The sequence below is a fragment of the Danio rerio genome, chromosome 21, assembly GCF_052040795.2.
Source record: "Danio rerio strain M-AB ecotype USA chromosome 21, GRCz13ab, whole genome shotgun sequence".
Classification (NCBI taxonomy): domain Eukaryota; kingdom Metazoa; phylum Chordata; class Actinopteri; order Cypriniformes; family Danionidae; genus Danio; species Danio rerio.
In genome coordinates this window covers 39,199,293-39,213,283 of record NC_141041.1, presented here as the reverse complement: position 1 = coordinate 39,213,283, position 13,991 = coordinate 39,199,293, and the positions used below count along the sequence as shown (strand labels likewise).

General features: G+C 35.9%; 2 protein-coding genes across 6 annotated transcripts in view; both read right to left on the bottom strand.

Annotated features, from left to right (window-relative positions):
• Positions 1-407: 407 nt before the first annotated feature.
• hmgb3b (high mobility group box 3b) lies at positions 408-10,344 on the bottom strand. The gene is given in 5 exon segments (NM_001017769.1): positions 408-1,176; positions 1,367-1,541; positions 6,962-7,104; positions 7,183-7,362; positions 10,241-10,344. Coding segments are annotated over 4 exon segments (600 nt in total). The 5' UTR covers positions 7,333-7,362; positions 10,241-10,344; the 3' UTR covers positions 408-1,044.
• A 1,565-nt stretch (positions 10,345-11,909) lies between these two features.
• Positions 11,910-13,991, bottom strand: part of mtmr1b (myotubularin related protein 1b) — a 29,312-nt gene continuing 27,230 nt past the window's right edge. For 4 of the 5 annotated variants that reach the window (XM_087299654.1, XM_087299655.1, XM_087299656.1 and 1 more), the window contains 2 exons: positions 12,878-13,054; positions 11,910-12,536 (listed from right to left, as the gene is read on the bottom strand). In XM_087299654.1, coding sequence (XP_087155780.1) covers positions 12,390-12,536; positions 12,878-13,054 — 324 coding nt within the window. In that variant the 3' untranslated portion in view covers positions 11,910-12,389. 5 annotated transcript variants of the gene reach the window in all.

Genomic DNA, 13,991 nt, shown 5'->3' with positions numbered 1-13,991 from the left:
CTTCAGCACAATCTAAATAATAAAAGTGCTATAGAAGTAAAGATTAAAAAAAAAACAACAACAACATTGGATATCTCTGGACCACCAATAGCATTTTTTTTTCAAAATATCTTGGGAAATAAAGGAAAATCCTCAAAGGTTTATAAACACTTCAGGGCCAGAATTTTCATTCCCGGGTCTACGATCCCTTTCATTTTCACACAATTTAAAAAAATTGAAGCAAGCGTTTTTTAAAAGACTTTCAATGGTATTTTTTACAGCTTCAAGTTACAATTTGGTTATTGAAAGAGTTTGCAATTCTTACCCTGCATTGGCATCTAGTGGCTTTTTACAGTCACTGCACGGTAATAATCATTTCACTGCAATTAAATCAAGAATACAAATTGAATTTAAAAACAAAAACCATATAATAGCTACATGTATCCTTTTATTAACTGACAAATACTCCAAATATTTAAATGCTACTTTATGCATGAGAAATGCATAAAAAAAAACATTTAACATCTAAAAATGCCATGTTTATTTCAAATCACAGTATCATTGACACACAACATCAAACAACTGAAGGAGCAAATAATAGCTCATGTCCCCTAAACATTTGATCACTTGCCTCTGGTTTAAGTTGATAAAGTCACTAGACTTTGCAAACATAAAATTCACTCAACTTAATCACTCAAGAAATAATAATAATTTTGCATATAATGAACATCCTTCCAACAACACAAAGTTACAGAAAGATTTTTTTTTTTTGTTAAGTTTAACAGCCATATTTAGACACCACTTAAATACTTTAAAAAAGTTTGTACTGCTAATACTTTTTGTTCAACAGTGTGGAAACATTATGCTCTTACCAACAGTTTAATAGCAAGCTGTAACAGGTCCACCAGCAAACCCACCATTGAGAGAGGTTGTCTGAAGACAGAGCTTGCAAGCATTGGGCTCTTTTACTGATTATCAGTGTATAGCAGCCTTGACAAAAAGACCTTTTAGACCCAGACTTAAGTGATCAAACACCTTACTGCCCAATTAGGAGAAACCAGTCATTTAGTCATCATCCTCATCATCATCGTCGTCGTCATCCTCTTCTTCCTCATCATCGTCGTCGTCGTCATCCTTTGGTTCAGATTTGGCAGACGATGAGCCTCCACTTCCCTTTTTTCTGTAAAACGCCATATCCTGAGAAACCAAAACAACGTAAAATTAACCAAAGTCTTATGCTATGAATAGCCACATTTAAAAAAAATAAATAAATGTAATTTAATAAAATACTGTGAAAGCAGTAATATTCAGATTTTAATATGTTATGTGAAGACTAATGGGAGCACATGAGATTTTTCAGAGAGACTTTTATTAATGCATTCACCACCTTCTGATACTTGTCCTTCAGTTTGTCAGCATTTGATAGGAAGGGCTGCTTCTCAGAATCAGACAGGTTGTTCCACATCCCTCCCAGTTTCTTGGCTACATCTCCAATGCCAAGGCTGGGGTTCTGAGCCTTGATAATTGGCCTCTGCTCTGCACAGAACAGGAAAAATCCAGACCTAAAAAGCAACAAGGCAACAATATTAAAAGGCTGAGCAATTAATCAAAATTTAATGGAGCAAAGCTGCACGTCATGCACATCTTGTGAGGAAAACATAATTGAGAGGGCACTCTCCTGCAGAAACTCCAAACTCCCATGAAGACACTAAGGAAATCCCTAGTGACATGATTTAATTGCTTTATATTCAATGACATTTAATCACATGACTACAGAATCATCTCAGAGAAGGATTTATTTCAAGCAGTCATTATCCTTCTATAAAATTGAAAGATTTTGAAGACAGCATTTCAGCTTGCAGTCTTAAAGTGCCGCTTGACTTGTTTCACTCCTCAGTTTATACTTTAATCCAAGAAAGTTTGGCCATAATAGTCTATAGCCACCTGACACTACTCCAACTACAAAACTTAGAGTATTGGACTGCTGTAAATCAACAAAGCCCTTGATTCAGGTTTTAGAGGGCAGCAATAAACTGAAACGGCTCTTAAAGTATTAAATGACAACTATCTTTTGGTCAACTCAAAATACTAGTTGCAGGAGACTTTAACAACACCAATGATACATTAGGCCTCGCGTTCATAGTCTTGCATTCATTTGGGATAAAGCAAAATGTTGTTGGTCTAATCTATCGCTTAAAGCATACACTAGATCTAATTTTGTCTCATGGAATTGAGGTCATTGAAGTAGACATACCACAAAGTGATGTATAGTAAGAGGTAGTGGCTTCTTATATCAAGCAGTGTTTGCCTGAAATTAGCAGATCCGCACAGATCTACCACCCTGGTAGAACAATCGTTCAGTCCACTAAAGATAAATTCATAAATAACTTGCCTGATCCTTCTCCATTTCAAAATGCACCTGTAAACACAAATGACCTTAATGTAGTAACTAGCAGTATGCACACCATCTTTACTAGCACACTAAATACTGTGGCACCCCTCAAATTTAAAAAGGATAGAGAGAATAAAACTACACTGCACTCTCAAAACAGCAACCTGTGCCCTGGAACGTAAATAGAAAAAAAATATAATAATAATAATTTAGAAGTCTTTAGAATTGCGTACAACGATGGTATGTCCAGCTCTAGGATGGCTCTAAAATCTGTCAGGGCTGAGCTTCTGCAAACTGATGAAAAAAAAATCATAATCCTAGATTTTGAACTGCAAATTAGTAGCGATTCATTTTTAGTGATAAAATAGAAGGCTTGAGACCGAAAACAGAAGGTGTTAAACTCTCTGCACAGAGCAGTATAGAGTTCCTTACAATATGCTGGGGTATTACGACCCTCACAGACCGCAGGTTAAGCACCCCCTGCTAGTCTCACTAACACCACTTCCAGCAGCAAACTAGCTTTCCCATGTGGTCTCTCATCCAGGTACTTACCAGACACAGCCCTGCCTAGCTTCAGTGCCTAGCTTTCAGTGGATTCATGCACTGATAACTTCTCTTTTATACTACTGTAGCTCACTCTACTTTTGGATCAATAATTTGAATCACTGCAACTAGTCCACAATGTTACTGCTAGACTCCTGACATAAGTGTGAAGACCACTCCAAGCCTTGCAACGCTGAACTGGCTACCTTTTTAAAATACTAAATCAAGTTCAAAGTCCTGGGGCCTCATGTTTCAACACTGCGTATGCACAAAAACTTTGCGTACGCCAGGTTTCACGCTCAGAGAATCGCCCACGTTTGGATTTACTAACGATGAACTGAATGTGGGAATGTGCGCAGCTCCACGCCAGCTTTATGGCTGGCGTACCCACATTTTTTGTGCATATCTGTTTTATTTCCATTGACGACTCCTAGAGGCAGTTTTGTTAAATTGCTCTCTACAAAGTGTCTTTGAGCCTTGCAATGGCAGCTGTATGAGACAGGTTCATCTAGCAGGTATATAAGGTTTCCATACCATACAGTTGACCAGCCAAACATTAAAAGCGCAATTTGCAGCGGTCGCCTGTTTTCCCAATGTAATCTGAGCTATCTACTGCACGCACATTTCTTTAAAGACACTATCTGAAGATGAATTTGCATGCGTGAATCAGAAACATTTCCATTCAATAAATGTGCAAATAAAATATGATGCACAGACTTATTAATGATTCCTACTTGTCTTTCTCGTGATAAATAGTTGGCAAAATCTGATATGTAGCGGGGGGAAAAAAAAGAATGACTTTATCAGACGCTGTATTCGAACCGAGTTCATGCCCGAACGTGTCAAAACACAATGACATGCGTTTTTCGAGCTGCGCCACTGAGACTGTTAAGGGTACTGCAACATTTTACACCTAGAAATCACACTATGTCTTTTTAATTCACTCAGTGATGTTCAGACCCAACTGTGTTAACCGCATCAGCTAAACTCTCCCACTCTATTTTTTTCTGTTGTTGTTAATTCCGGAGGACAAATTTGCAAATAACACCGCTTTTCTCCGGTCTACCTCCGAAAGGAGCACCTCCAATTCACATTCTGTTCAAAGTTTCTCTTCTTGTTTGCTTTTGCCTTAGCTTTTTTGTTGGGTTTTGCTAAAGTAGAGTCATTAGCATATTCATACAGGGGAGGAGGCATGGAGGGGTTTTGTGCTCGTGCATGTTGCGCTCAGTTTCACGTTCATTCAGATGTACAAAAGAATATGCGTGAGATTCGGCGTACGCAGTGTTTCATACATTTTTTTTCTGCGTACGCACATTTACAGCTTTGTGCGTACGCAATGTTTTAGTATGATTTCCACGCAAGTCTTCGTACATGAGGCCCCTGGTCATGACATTAAAGTCTATTAAGCCATATGCCCAATAGTTTATTGAGATCTAGTTCTGGGCAATATTCAATGGATCAACTTAAGTGTGACCAATGGCACATAGACTTTTTAGCTGTGATCTTAAAATATATTTTTTCAAAGGCATTTAAAATAGTTTATATTCATAGGTTAACATTAGTTTTAAACTATTACATGTGCTGTGTTACTAATGCCAAGATCAGACTGCATGATTTTCAAAATATTGACATCACAGATGTTTTTACACTGCATGACTATCTGGGGTAGCATTCAGTCGCTTAGGTGTGTAAACTGCAAGATTGCTCAGTGACAGGTTTTTTTACATTCCATGACTTTACAATAAGAAGAGTTGCTAACAAATTTGTTTCGGTCCGCAAACTACATCTCACAACCAAACACATGTGAGAAGTGGCATGGAAACAACACAAGGTCACATAGTATAGGCTACATTATTAACTACATAATGAGAAAGAAGCCTTTAGTTGGGTAGGAAATGCATTTATTTTGCTCATCTGGGTTTTGAAAGGATTTAGCAGTTTGTTTGTTTTTCGACCAGATTGTGGTATTGGTTGTATGACATGTCAAACAGACACGGGTGCTCCTGCAAAATTTTCACTAGTCTTTCCTCCATTTTTTGGGTCTAAATAGAAAAACTGGCCTTCAGATACCTATACTAGCAGATGCTGCTCTCTCATTGGCTTTAGGTAGAGCCAGATAGAATCTGCAGACATTTTTTGCCATTTCTGCTGAGAGTTTTGTAAAAAAAAAAATAATAAAAAAAATTCTGCAGATTTGTGGAATGAATTTAGGAGAATCTTAATTAAAAACTTATTATATAAAATAATTTAACTTTTATATTATGTTTACAATGCAAATTCAATTCGATGTACTTATTTAGTAAGCAAAGCAAGTCTCTCATATAAAAACAATTACTGAAAGACAGAAAAATATTACTTTATAAACTGTGTAGTGAATAAATAAAATCAACATTTTAATATTACTATTATAAATCACAACAAAATTACAAAAATTTATTTAAAAAACTGTATAAATATTAGAGGTGTGAACCTACACTACAAATGTACTATTAGTAATACAATTTTGTCATTTAATACAAACAGTCAGATACATAAACTGTAACTTTAAACAAAACGAGCATTTAGCAAATAATAAACAAATATAAATATCCAGCTCAATTTCTGATCCTTGTCTAGTTCTCTTACACCCCTTTGATTGGTCACACCCTCAAAAAAAAAAAAACGGTTGCGATTGGCTCTTGCGCGCTGCGTTCTTCATAGATGAGTGATGCTGATAAGCAGCAGGCGGCAGCGGCAATCTCACAGCTGAGAAAACTCTGCAGACACGTGCTCGTTTCTGGATGCAAAAAGTAACGCTGTAAAACAGCCGAGAAGAGAAGAAAAGCCACGCCAGCAGGTCAAATGGGCCACTGTGTGTGTGTGAGAAAGAGAGAGAAAGAGAGAGAGAGAGAAAAATGGAGTAGGCTACTTTCATTCTCTCGATCTCAGTGAAATAGGGGCTATTGTTGTATATGTCAGTGAAAGACTGATCCAGCAAACACACAGTGAAATTGTGCACAGTTTATGAGTTTTAAGTAGTTAAAGCGCTGTAAATACTCGCGATCGCCACCCTCGCGACAGAGCGCATTTGAGGTAAATGACGTCAGTAATAACCGGTTATGATTATTAATGAACCGATACCGAATTGTCCGCTTCTGCATCGCACCGAAAAAACGATTATTTTTGACATCCCTAATAAATATAAATTTACACACATCTACACAAGTAAATATATAAACTGAATGATGGGCTAAACGTCTATGGATTTCTGAGCATGCAGAATCCATGTGGGCCTAGCTATAGGTAATCACCAATGTTATTTTCAATCAGAACACATTTCACAGCATGATTTTAAGTCATGCCTCATCAGCGATTCTCTATGATCACATCTTTAATAGTTCACACTGTGATAGTTACTCACATGAACGAGCACCGATTTGCCTCTGATTTCATGCATTTGTCAGCAATTTCTCAAAACCTGTCAGAGAGTCAAATTCAGGGCTAAAATCATGCAGTCTGAACTCAGCATAAGCTTACTTTTTGGTCAAAGGCAGGCTCACACGACTCCATTTTTTGTTTAACTCGAACAATTGTAGCATGTCAGACTGCAAGAACATGGCTCCTTTCACATTGTAAGATCTCAGCTGTCAAAGTCAGACCGAATGACAATGAAGATGCGCCAAACACAAAAGAAAACACCCAGAAAGTTTGACGTCATCCACCCAAGACACTTTCACTATCCTACGTTCTGAAATGATTCCTCACAACAAACAGAAACAACCTGTCGAGCAATTTTGCACATAGAGAGTCTCAATAATTTAACCAGGAATAAAAAAAAACTGTAGCACGGATTGAACTCATTGCAGCTATTATCACACTACCCATATCTCCATGCCCATATTGTCTGAATAAATCAATTTATTAGAACCAGCTTTACTGACAAAATGCACTTGAAAAAAATCACTTGAATTGCTGCCCCGCCCCAGCCATAATCCAGATTCACTGAGACAGAGAGACATACAGACAGACAGAAAGACAGACGAAAAGTACTAAAGACTAAAGACATACGGTGGCCGCCTTGGAGCATTAGGGTCTTTCTTCTGCTTCCGACCTTTCTTTCCTGGATTGTAGTGCATCATTTCCTGATCATAACGAGCCTTGTCCTGTTTGGCCAGGTCTTCAAATTTAGTCTTCTCTTTCGGAGACATGGTCTGCAACAAATAAGGGTTTTAGAAGATGTTTTATTTGGTTTTAGGATATAGACAACACCAGATAATAAATCTACTTACTTTCCATCTCTCAGAGCACTTCTTGGAAAATTCTGAGAAGTTAACCGTAACACCAGGGTTCTTCTTGTTGTGCTCTTCACGACATGTCTTGACAAAGTAGGCATAGGCAGACATCTTGCCCTTGGGTTTCCCTGGATCACCCTTAGCCATTATTACAAAGCCACTAAAATATTCCCACACCTAGAATTGCATAAAAATGTTTTATACCAAAATATGCAACAGTTTTCTTTTAATTAATATTATGTACAATATGTAAAGACATTTTACAATGCAAATAAGATACCATGCATAACTATCATAACATGCAAATGTATAGCATAATTATCATAACATGCAGTTAACAGAATTTTTAAAATAAGTCCATAAGTCTATAATAAGCATAGAAAGAGACTAACACTTTTCTTTGCTTTATGGGTTGTGACCAGTGCTGAATTCTTTTGGAATTCTCTGATTGCTACCGATTGGTCCATAATATTGTATGCTTTGAATTAATGTTTAATACACACTTGCTGACATTGTAAAAGCATAAACTAATGGTTTTGTAATGGTACAAAGCTTACACTGACAACAGAATATTATTATAAAATGAACTTCGTTTTAAACTGCGACTTTCAAAATAAGATTGAGATCAAATCAATACAAGAGTACTTTAAAAATCAGGCTCTTCCGTCCATTCCATAAAAGTTTAAAAAAAAAAAAAAAAAAAGGAAAACTGCCATTTTTCGGTTTTTCTTTTGCATGAACTAAGAAAAAAAAAGAGATTTTGGTTCTATTTTCTTTTTTTGGTTTAGGGTAGTAAAACAGATAAATGACTTTAAAATTCAATAAGTGGTGCTGAAATGCCCATTTTTCTCTGCTTGGCCAACCAAATCTAATCTTGTGATGTCGCCCTCAAAATAATAATAAAATATAAACAAATGGTACGCTTTGTTATAGGCCCATGGCCCAATGTGTTCTTATTCTGGTATTGCAAACAACTAATAAAAAGCTAAACAATAAAAACACTAAGTAAACAATTTTAATTATTATTAACCCAAGTTATTTTTATTATAATTATTGTTATTTAGGTCTACAGTAGCTCTGAAACAATCATGCAAACCAGGTGCTTGGGAATAGTCATTTTTGCTCAGCATCAGGTGCAGAGCAGCAAGAAAAGAAAAAATTAAATAAATAAATAAATAAATAAATATATATCCATTATTATTATTATTATTTAAAAAAAAATGTTTGTATAAAATTCAATAATAATAACAATAATTAAAAGCCTGGGTGTTGATCCACAAAGGAGTTGTATTTTGAGGGTGACGTCACAAGCTCAGATTTGGTTGGTCAATCAGAGGAAAAAAAAAGGGTGTTTCAGCACCGCCTACATTTACATAATGAATTTAAAATCAATTTATCCGTTTTCTTACCCCAAACCAAAAAAAGAACCAAGATCTTGTTTTTTTTTTTAAATGTACACTCATGTACATTGATAACTCATTGGTTGCTGGTCCGTAGCCAGCCTGGTGAAAGAGGGGTTCCTTTTTTCCCTAAAGTGGACCTTATTCAGTTTTATTTTTTTAATTATGAGGTTTAAATACTGAATTTTAGTAATATTTTAAGCACTCTTGTCAGATGGTCATCAGAACCAAAAAATTTCCTTAAAGATTTTGAAAACAAAACATACTATAAAATACTAATTTATTACATCATTTAAAAAAATAGGATTCATTTTTTTTTTTTTTTATGTAGATTATGTTCATTTATTAGGCATATAACAATCTGGCCAGCACATTCAACACATTTTATAGTTACAATTTGGTCATTTGAATGAAAAAAACAAACAAACAAAAAAACAATAATAAACGTAGAGCTTCACAATTTTTCTAGATTTTTCTCTTGTAAAAATGCTACATTGAAAAATCATGGATAACAATAACTTAATTAACATTAAAATTAACTTTAATATGGGCTGCCTTTGGTGCTTTATTGTTCATTTTTTGTTTCATTAACAAGGTCCAAGGTTCAGAATAAGTTACTTGGGTTTTCTCTATTTAACAACAATACAGCGGCAGGGTTTAGGACAGTAGATAGTAAAAGATGACTCCACTTTACTCAGATCGTATGTTTTCTTGCATATAAGTTTGACTCATAAAAAAAAAAAAATAATTGTTTGCATTGTCTAAAACTGATCAGCTAAAGTAACAACAGAAAACAGAGGATTCCACTTGGTCTTAAAGCCTTCATCGATGGGTTATTTTCACAATTTATGATGGAATAGCGGTTAAAATAGGACAAGATCATATATGGGACAAATTCTGGACCTTTGTCAATGGGGGGTGGGTCTTTCGAACCACTTGAACCCCCCTGGCTACTATACGGGCCTACAATGTAACCTTGTTTGGTTGGCGTCATGGGAGGCGTTAAAGAGCCAGAGAGCGAATTATGAATTACACGAACGTTATGAAAAAAAATAGTTAATATATATATTCAGTTACGTTGCTGGACTTTCACGCAGCAACGGCAAAATATAAAGAAAAAAACTCAAATATTCAGGAGCCAACTCTTCGCCATGCTAGGATTCGCAAATTAGCACCTGATACAAGCCCGTACGTAACAAAGACCAAAGAGTTAAAACCAGCCATGACTGGCATTGGCTGTCCACGCTTAAAAGACTCAGAGCTCTTAATAACCAGCGGGCACATAAAACGAAACAATTACTTAAAGTTAAGAATACACTATGCATTTTTCAACAACATGTCTGGCCATTTACCAGCTCGTGTTTTTTTATATATATGCAGATTAATATTTTAAAATCACCAACCATTTAAAAACATATCACTAAACTTTGTCAATCGACAGCGGTATAACAAAAATAAAATACAGATTTGCAAAACTGTAAACTACAAAGAGAAATCAAAGAGTTTAGAACAAATTAAAACATTGTCAACGTAAACGAGGTTTATATATATAATATAACTTACACATTAAACAAGCGCTTACAAACATTAATTAATATTTTTAAGAAAATATTGGGTCACAACCTATAGATTCAAACCAAGCGTTTGAAAGATACCTTCTTATGTTTGTCCTGTCGTCTGTTCTCCTCAATCACACGGCCTCACGCTTCCTCTATGGAAAACCACACAGCCTCGCGCTAGCTCACTACGAGACCTGCCTGATTGGTCAGTCCCGGAAGGCATTTAAAACGGCCTCCATTACTGTGGATTGGTTTAAAAGCTCATGCATATTCAAATTTCGTGTGCCGTCATTGGATAAAGGCATAAACCACTCCTCATTTTCCAAAAACAAGGCGGGAATTGCTGTCAAAACAGAAAAAAGCTCTGTGGCAAAGCACGTGCGAGCGTGAACTGTACACGAAACAAAGTGCATGCTGTACGTTTGCTGCATAGGAAGTAGAAAGAATGTAGCATGTTTAGGATGGTCTAAAAACGGTTATTTAATTAAAATCTTCAGAAATAAAGTTCAGACTGTACCTCAATGGACTAATAAAAATGTGGATAAAGTAAAATATAAAATGAATTAAATAGATGTAAAGTACCGTGACATTGGTTATTCGATTTGTTGTTTTAAAAAACATGATAAATGTTATTAATGGGTAGTTAAAATTTATGATATGGGTGAAGACCACATCATTTGGTCAAATTAAAAAAGCTTCGCATTTAAAACAAAAAATTAAAAGGCAGTGGCGCAGTAGGTAGTGCTGTGGCCTCACAGCAAGAAGGTCGCTGAGTCGCTGGTTCGATCCTCGGCTCAGTTAGCGTTTCAGTGGAGTTTGCATGTTCTCCCAGCTGCCTTCGCGTGAGTTTCCTCCGGATGCTCCGGTCTCCCCCACAGTCCAAAGACATGTGGTACAGGTGAATTGGGTAAGCTAAATTGTCCGAAGTGTATGAGTGTGTGTGTGGATGTTTCCCAGAGATGGGTTGCGGCTGGAAGGGCATCCGCTGCGTAAAAACTTGCTGGATAAGTTGGCGGTTCATTCCACTGTGGCGACCCCTTTTTTAATAAAAGGACTAAGCTGACAAGAAAATGAATGAATGAATGTGTGTGTAGATTAGATAGATAGATAGATAGATAGATAGATAGATAGATAGATAGATAGATAGATAGATAGATAGATAGATAGATAGAGGTCGTTTAATTAGAAGAGTGTCAGTTTATTTATTTAATACATGGAAACAAAAAATGCACTGGAACATAGAAAGTGTTTTTTACTACAGTAAACAGGTGGGTTGTGCCTTTTTGGCTTATTCAGAACTCAAAGGTTATGCCCGTCTATGTAAAATAGTGGAATACTAGTATACAACCCATATTAAACAAACATTTTTAAATGTATTACTGTTAAATTATTACTTTTAAATGTAAAAATAGGCTATATATATATATATATATATATATATATATCTTTTTTTTTATAAGAAGCTAATTTATAAGAAGCTTTTTATGTTTATTCATAAGTTTAAGGCCTGGAAAATGCCATGTCAAAATTCCATGACTTTTCTAGGTATTCCATGACCGTATGATAATAATAATAATAAATTCCGGTGACCAAATTGCAAATCAAGATGTTTGGAGTCGAACAAGGAGAAATTGGGCTGCCTGGTTTCTCTCGAGGTTTTTCAGTGAAGTTTGAAACTGTTGTAGAATTAATTTCGCAGAACTTCATCTACATTAACCTGCTTTGACACAATGTACATTGTAAAAAAGCGCTACAGACATACAGATGAAATGGAACTGCAAATGTTTTATTTATTTGTTCAACACAATCATGTGTACATATATTAATATGAAAAGTTACTCAAATGTGTTTAATTTTTTTTATAAAAAATTAAATAATGCTATAAAATGTGTATAACAAAAACAATATAAAAGTGCATGCATTAGACAAATATAATTTAAATACATTTAAATTATTTACATTTCGTCTGAAGGTGGTGTGTCTAACAAATATGTTTCACTAGAACAAAGCAAATCTATTAACAGTTTTCATATTTGGCATGATTAAAAGATTTATTGGAAAGAGTGTTGTGAGTGAACGCACTGCCAGTAGTTCCTATAGGGGGCATCAATGACCACAATGTGGTTATTTTCCAAGCATTACACTAGAATTGTATTATATGTAAACATTGTTATTATCCGAATGTGACAACAGAGATGGGAGCAAATATCATTTACGACTACAAAGTTTACCAAATGAGACACACTCAGACAGTAGTTTGCATGGGCATGCCTTCATGCTCTGAGGAGGAAAGAGAATTTGATGAAGCTGCATCTTGTTTTAGATCCTCCACTCTTTTCTGCAGCTCTGACTTTAGGACCAACAACTCCTTTAAACTCTGATGTATAGGAACCTGACAAACATACAAAACTCTTGTTAAAAGTTTTTAAAATAAAAATGTAAAATACTTTTAAAAATGTTATTTATTCTTGAATATAAGAACAAATATATCTATGCATACATTTTAAACACATTCTAACTTTCATTTTAAATGGAAATTTCACCAAATTAAAATTAAGTTACTGGATTGTTTTAAAGTGTGAAGTATCTGGTTGTATTTAAACGCGAGTAATTTTACTTAATAAGTGGTGTGCAATAATGATACTTTTCAAAGAGGTTTCCCAAATGCCACATTTCCATGAAATAATAATAATAATAAAAAAGGTTATAAAACATACAAAAATCCCTTCTCACCTGTGGCCTCATGCGAGGGTTCCAGCGCACATAATAACTGACCCAAAGCTCTAGATGTCTAAGACTGGCAATTGGATATAAAACGTGGTGCTCGTAGTTCACATACAGTGGGTTGGTAAATTCCTCAATCTGGCTGTTCACATATGACCACAAAGACACAGTCTTGTTGTAAACCTCCTGAAAAAGCATGATAGAATACCATGATGGTTAATAATCATGACAGAATTATTTCAAAAGAACGCAAAACCATTTTTGATGTCCAATATAGATAATATACAATAGTATTATCTGTATCAGACATCAAGAGTAATTTTGAAAATAGATTAACATGGTTAATGTTAATGTTCACTTGATTGTTTTTGTAAATCAACAGTGCTGTGCGAGTTAAGCCTGGTTTATACTTCTGCGTCAAGTGACCGTCGTAACCCACGGCGCATGCAACGCGCGTAGCTGTGCATTTATACTTCTGCGCGCTGTCTCTGTTGGTCAGCATTAACACTTCCAAAACGCTAGTTGGCAGTGAGGTGTAAATGTTCCTCTGTGTCGAGTTTCTTCGCTGCTGTTTTGTTTTCCTGAACATCTCCGGGATGTACAAGTGGCTCAAACTCGCTCATTTTAAGGGCAGGAACCGGCGGACGTGCAACAACTTTTACTATGAGGTAAACACAAAACAAAACTTTCCATCCGGAGCTCCTTCAAGGGACTCCACACTTGTAGACAATCGCTCCATCAGGCTCGCACCATTCACGCGGCTCTCGGTCCCGCCCAGACTCGTCAGCGATACCAAGCCGATCAATCACAGAGCTTGCGCTACACGTCGTTGCGACATGTAGTTACATTTTTTGAGAGGTGCACATCAGCGACGCCGATGGCCATGGCGAAGGGCTATGCGTCAGCGCCGTAGCTTACGCCGGTGTTTGACGCAGAAGTATAAATCAGCCTTAAGCCCTTATTTGAAACAGTCATTATTTAAATGATTTTCACAGTCATTATTTAAAACAGTAAAAACATGGTCAACCGTTTGGTAGAGGGGCAGTCAAGGGGTTAAATTAATTTAAATGTACTATTTTTCTATGCCTAAAGTCATTAGGTGATCAACAATTTATTTTAATCA